We start from the raw sequence: 6044 nt of genomic DNA, 5'->3' as shown, positions 1-6044 counted from the left end.
GAGGAGATTGGGGGTGTGTCGACTGCCTTAAGGAGATTGAGTGAGAAAAAAGAGAGAGAAAGGGAGAAGAGGTATTTTCTTCTCGGGTTCTTCTCTAGGGTTCTTTTTCTGATTTATCTCTCAAGTTATCTCTTGTGTATGGTCTTGGGTTTGAGAAGTAAGAAAAGTGTTGCGGGTTTTGGGTTTTGGTTTAAATCTATTCTAATCCTTGTATATTGTTTTCTCATAGTGGAAGATCGTGTTTCTCGCCCGTGGAGTAGGCTTGGCTTGACCACGTAAAATCTTGGTGTTCATCTTGTGGCTTGTTGGTTTACTTCTTTTTTTTTTCGTTTAATTTGTGCGCAATCGGATCGATTTGCCCGGCAGATTTTCTCAACAATATCCCTTGAATTTATTGAGGTTTTTATACCATTATTTTCAAACTTTATGAGTCATCCATTTTCTCCAAAAATACATTGGGTTATGATGATCCTGTGAAAAGATATTCTATGACGGGACCAACAAATGAGGCCCGACCATTTTAGTGCTAGGAAATACACTCCTTCATGTCATATAATATCTCTACTTACAAAGTTCACATTTGGCTGCCATGATTTTTTATTTTTTTTCCAAGATTAATCCGTGTCTCTAAGTGATGAGAATTTGCCAAAAATCAAAAAGAAAAAAACACTCTACTCAAAATAAGATTGACTTTTTCATAAATTTTAGCCACTTCTCACCCTTATCATGAAAAATAAATTCATGGCTGCCAGACATGGCCATAAGGAAATATTTATTCTCTGTTTTAAACTTGAAAAAACCCCAATAATAAACCCAAATAATTGAAAATACTAATATTTTTCAACTTACACACACATATACAAAGACAGAGTAGATATTAGTTGTTGTAAATAGAACACTTGCATTTTTAAAAAAAATTCCCAAACATTTCTTGAAATTTTTTATCTTTTGGATTCCCAGATTATTCCTGAATCCAAATTTTGTACATATGATAAGTGGAATCCTAGACTGAAGGGTGCCCTTGCATTAACAAGATGAAAGGGCACCCCAATTAGCTGCACAACACCAAAGTGCATTTAACCTTCTTTGACTTTTAGATTTTGTTTGTGATGTGCAGCCAATGGAGGGGCCTTTCATATTATTTTTTTGCAAGGCCGCCCTTGAGTCTGTGCATTCCTGTTGTGATAATAAAATGAAGGTTAAAACAAATTTTATGCTCATTTTTAGGGATTTAATATGATCTAAGCTCTTATAGTAATGTATTTTTCAAAAAGTACTCTACGGACCACACCATAGGATGATCCAAACCAATAAACCATCCATGTGATAAATAGGTTGTGCCCCAAAAATCGTTTCCATAGGATGATCCTAGCCCTCCTATCTCTAGAGGTTCCATAATATGCAATTCCTCTATAGATCAGAGGGTTAGGATCATCCTACAGAAATGATTTTTTTGGCACAATGCTGTAGCGTTATGTGCTGAACCTGTTTTCCTCTGTTTTTATTCTTCTCTGAAATTGCATTAATCAACCTGTCATAATAAGTTCGCCTCCCCACCTTTCCCACGCATTACCATAAGTACCCCAACTTCCTCCTTCTTCCTTCCCACCACCCTCTCTCTCTCTCTCTCTCTCTCTCTCATGGCTTCTCCTATAGTCATTGCCCTCATTTTTCTCTTCTCCTTTCTTAAGGTCGTATACGCCCGAATTCCCGGTGTTTACACCGGCAGTGGATGGCAGAACGCCCATGCTACTTTCTATGGTGGCAGTGATGCCTCTGGCACCATGGGTACATTCCATTACATAAACCCCTCACCGATTGCTTTCTTTCTTACTCTTGTTTCCTCAATTCTTACATTTTCCAAGCTCTCGACTCTGTTTTTTCTTTTTCCTTTGTGCAACATTTGCAGCCTCAGATATTTGTCTCTTTTTTGTGTGTGTGTGTGTGTGTGTGTACGAAACCCAGATCTAGATTTGTAGTTTCCTGCAAAGAAAACCAAACCCACATCTAGTACTGCATTTTCTGAAAATGCATCCAAACCCAACTCTAGTCCTGCTTTTTCCAACTAGAAATCCCATTATGCGACCAAATGCAGACAGCCCAAACGATTCTCCTGTATCCTCCGTCACACCTACTTCCAAAAGCTTAAGCTGTTAAGGTTATGTTACTTAATCATTTATACATCGGCACCACCTCTTTTGGGTTAGCTGTACTAATACCATGGTTATTTAAGACCAAGGAGTTGTTGGTAGGCAATAATACCGTGTGAAAACAACCAATTACTTCATAATCTTAAGCTGTTAGAGTAGTGTTATTCAATAATGGGGGCATTTGCCTAAATCACTTATAAAAGAAGTCTCAAAACAAGTGTAAACTTATGTTTCCTGCACCATAATGAGTAAGAGCTCTTGTTACCAAAACCCTTTAATCATTTATACTTCAACACTTCAAGCAAATTCCAGTGTTCCTGGCAAATGATATCAGCACAACTATGTTTTAATAACAGCACAAACCCAGCTCATCCTTCCTTTTTTAATTGGCTTGTGAGAGCTTTTTGGAACTATAATAATTTTTGACAGCTCTTTAAATACTATAAGACAATACGACTTAGTGAAAATATCAAAGTATGGTTGTGCCAATATCAATTCCTTAGTCCCTCTAACATTCATGTCCCCTGCATTTTAGGTGGAGCTTGTGGGTATGGGAATCTCTACAGCCGCGGCTACGGCGTGGAGACTGCGGCTCTCAGCACGGCCCTCTTCAACAATGGCCTGAGCTGTGGATCTTGCTTCGAGATCAAATGTGCCGACGACCCTAAATGGTGTCATTCCGGCAGCCCTTCCATCTTCATCACTGCCACCAACTTTTGCCCTCCGAATTTCGCCGAACCAAGTGATAATGGTGGGTGGTGCAACCCCCCACGCCCACATTTCGATCTCTCTATGCCTATGTTCCTCAAGATTGCCCAATACCGGGCCGGAATCGTCCCCGTTGCCTACCGGAGGTCAGAATTTTAAGTTTTTTACTTAGTCGCTGATATTGGCACTACCATGTTTTGATAATTGCACGAACTCATCTTGTCTTTTATTTTATAACTAGGGGTCAAAAGTTATTACAATCCCCAAAAGGCTCTAAGGCAATATCATTACCCTTGTTGGCACTACCATGTTTTAATAATTGCACAAACTCTGCCTGTCTTTTTGTCTTAATTGGTTTCTAAGCTTTTTGGGAACGGTAATAACCTTGGACAACTGTTTTAGCTAATAAAAGACAAGATGATTTAGTGAAATAATCATCCTTTACTTATTGTGTTTCTACTTTCTAGTAAAATATTCGACTCTGTTAGACTCGTGGTTCAGATTAGACTCAGCTTGTCTTTTCATTTTCAATTGGTTTCTGAGAGTTTTTTGGGAACCGTAATAACCTTTGCCAACTGTTTAACTAATAAAAGACAAGATGCTTAGTGAAATTATCTTACTTTAGTTATTGTGTTTCCTGTTGGACTTGTGGTTCAGATTAGTTCTTTGGTTTATTGGTTGCTTCTCTGTCTTAAGTCTTAACTACTTTCCCAAAATGTCCTCTTGAATCTCTGAAAATGACATGCTGTAGCCTCCAGTGGCTGATCTGACTACTACTTATGGGTCCGATAGAGGGACATGCATGTAAAATCAGGACCATTGATCTTCTAGAGAATCATCAGGGTAATCCACTTTGGCTTTGGCTACAACGCCATTTGAACAGGCATCTCATTTGTAGGATAAAGTAGTTATAATCAACGGTTTAGATTTTCCTACCAGTACCCTAAGATCGAGCTTCATGAACTTGTGCTTAGGGCTGTGAACATATCCAAGTCAGACACATCGGACCCTATTTGCACTCGGATCTTTGTGTGACCCTTTTAAAATTTCTGTTGAGACCGAAACCAAATTTGCCGAAATTTCAGTTAATTGTGTAATTTAAAAAAAAAAAAAAAAAATGTTACAAAATTTCTGCCGAAATTTCGAAATGAATTAAATATATATTTTTTAATTATTACCAAATTTCGACCGAAATTTCGGTTACCGAAACCGAAATTTTAAACCGTGTGTGACAGTGTGACTTCATTTCCACAACTCGGTTGAGTACGACATTTTTGTTCTCTTTATTTTGTGCCAGCTAATAGAGGGTAAAAGGGTCATATTTCATCAGGGTGTGGGGACTGATCTGGTGCGGAGAACGAGGAGACGGTGTAGGACTCACACGGTGTCTCTTTTACAGAAACCGCGTTTTCTTTTTTCGGCGGAATTCCTTTTCCTCATTTTAATCATATGTTCTCATTCTTTTAGATGAAGAATAATTGATTTTTTTACTATTGACGCGAAATGTTTTGGTCATTTTCAAAATCCCAATCCCTAGAAGCACCCTTTTTAAGTATTTTTTTTTGAAAAAATATTCCCATTTCCAAGAACCGGAAATCATGCCCCGCAATTCGCGGATTGTCAAATCCGAGAAGAACCAAAATATTTCCTGCTTCAGACAATTATCCTCCATTTACCATAGTTACATTTTCAAGGACTGAAATACCCTTTATGTAGTACACAGTGCGTGGTTAGCATTTGGAGGCCGTATGAACCCATATTTTCAAAACGTATGGTACTGTGATACCATGGTTTAAAATTTCGGTTTCGGTACTTGGAATTTCCAAAGTTTTGACCGAAATTCCAAAATTCCAAAATTTTGTAAATTTTTTTTTTTTTTTAAAATTTGCATTTTCTTGAAATTTCAGACCGAAATTCCAAAATTTCAGTCCGAAATTTGGTAAAGGCCGAAATCCGAAATTTCAACAAATTTTGGTTTCGGTCTCCACCGAAATTCTAAATTTCGTACCGTCTACACCATAGGATGATACAAACCGTCCATAAAGTATAAACGCATATTTTTCAAAACATATGGTACTGCCCACACCATTGGATGATACAAACCGTCCATTTGCTGGGCCACAATTGTACCCCTAAAATCATTTCCAATAGGATCTAAGAGGGAATGCACATTATGGAAACCATAGATTGAAGGGTGAGAATCATCCTATGAAAATGATTTTTGGGGCACAAATGGACGGTTTGGATCGTCCTATGGTGTGGGCTGTACCATACTTTTTTTAAAAGTGGGTGTTTATACAGCCACACATCATATAAAATCTCTAGCAATTGTGTAATTTCTTATCTCATTGTGTATTTCTTCGCACAGGATTCCATGCAGGAAAAGTGGAGGAATCCGGTTCACAATCAACGGATTCCGGTACTTCAACTTAGTTCTGGTCACTAATGTGGCCGGAGCCGGCGACATTATCCGTGTGAGCATCAAGGGTTCGAGAACCGGGTGGATGAGCATGAGCCGCAATTGGGGCCAAAATTGGCAATCCAATGCCATCCTCGTGGGCCAATCCCTCTCCTTCCGAGTCACCGGCAGTGACCGCCGGACCTCCACCTCGTGGAACATTGCTCCGGCCAACTGGCAGTTCGGACAGACATTTTCCGGCAAGAATTTCAGGGTCTGAATTCTGGGTTCAATCTCCCGCCACTTTTATGGCGCCAAAGTCAGATGCTTTGTCCTTTTTGAAATTTGAATTTTCTTGCAGTGGAAAGGAAAAGACAGAAAGTGAGAAACGAGAAAAGTCTGTGTTTGAAGTGTATTTGGGTGATTGGGTCTGGTAAGTGTCAGTGAGTGTTCTAGTAAAAGCGGGTGAAGTGGCTGCAAAAATATGTAGCCCGCAGCTGCATTATTATGTAGAATGGTAGTGGTTTTTATGTATGTTTGGTAGTTTGCATATGAATGAAATGAAGTATGTATTTCTGTGTCAAACCCTTACTTTTGGATTTTGAGAATTGATTTTGAGTACAAAGCCGATTATTGTACCCACGATTAGGCCTTGATTGTTTTGGATTCTTAAATCATAAAAATGTTTATTGGACTAAAGAGGGATGTGATTTAGTCACCCCCCCTTTTTTACTTGGGACCGCCCCCATCTAGTTTAATACATTAGAGGGGAATGTCCCAAGTAAAAA

At 38.8% G+C, this 6044-nt stretch overlaps 1 protein-coding gene across 1 annotated transcript; it reads left to right on the top strand.

The window, feature by feature from the left end:
* Positions 1–1619: 1619 nt before the first annotated feature.
* On the top strand, positions 1620–5841 carry LOC143870722 (expansin-A4-like). The gene is made up of 3 exons (XM_077376625.1): positions 1620–1788; positions 2686–3004; positions 5227–5841. The coding sequence occupies exons 1-3, from the start codon at positions 1641–1643 to the stop codon at positions 5534–5536; spliced, it is 777 nt and encodes a 258-aa protein (XP_077232740.1). The 5' UTR covers positions 1620–1640; the 3' UTR covers positions 5537–5841.
* The last annotated feature ends 203 nt before the right edge of the window (positions 5842–6044 follow it).

The sequence above is a fragment of the Tasmannia lanceolata genome, unplaced genomic scaffold, assembly GCF_043159265.1.
Source record: "Tasmannia lanceolata isolate RefF3 unplaced genomic scaffold, GAP_Taslan_0.1 ptg000002l, whole genome shotgun sequence".
NCBI classification, from domain to species: domain Eukaryota; kingdom Viridiplantae; phylum Streptophyta; class Magnoliopsida; order Canellales; family Winteraceae; genus Tasmannia; species Tasmannia lanceolata.
The sequence above is the reverse complement of the archived record's forward strand: the minus strand, read 5'-3'. Positions and strand labels throughout refer to the sequence as shown.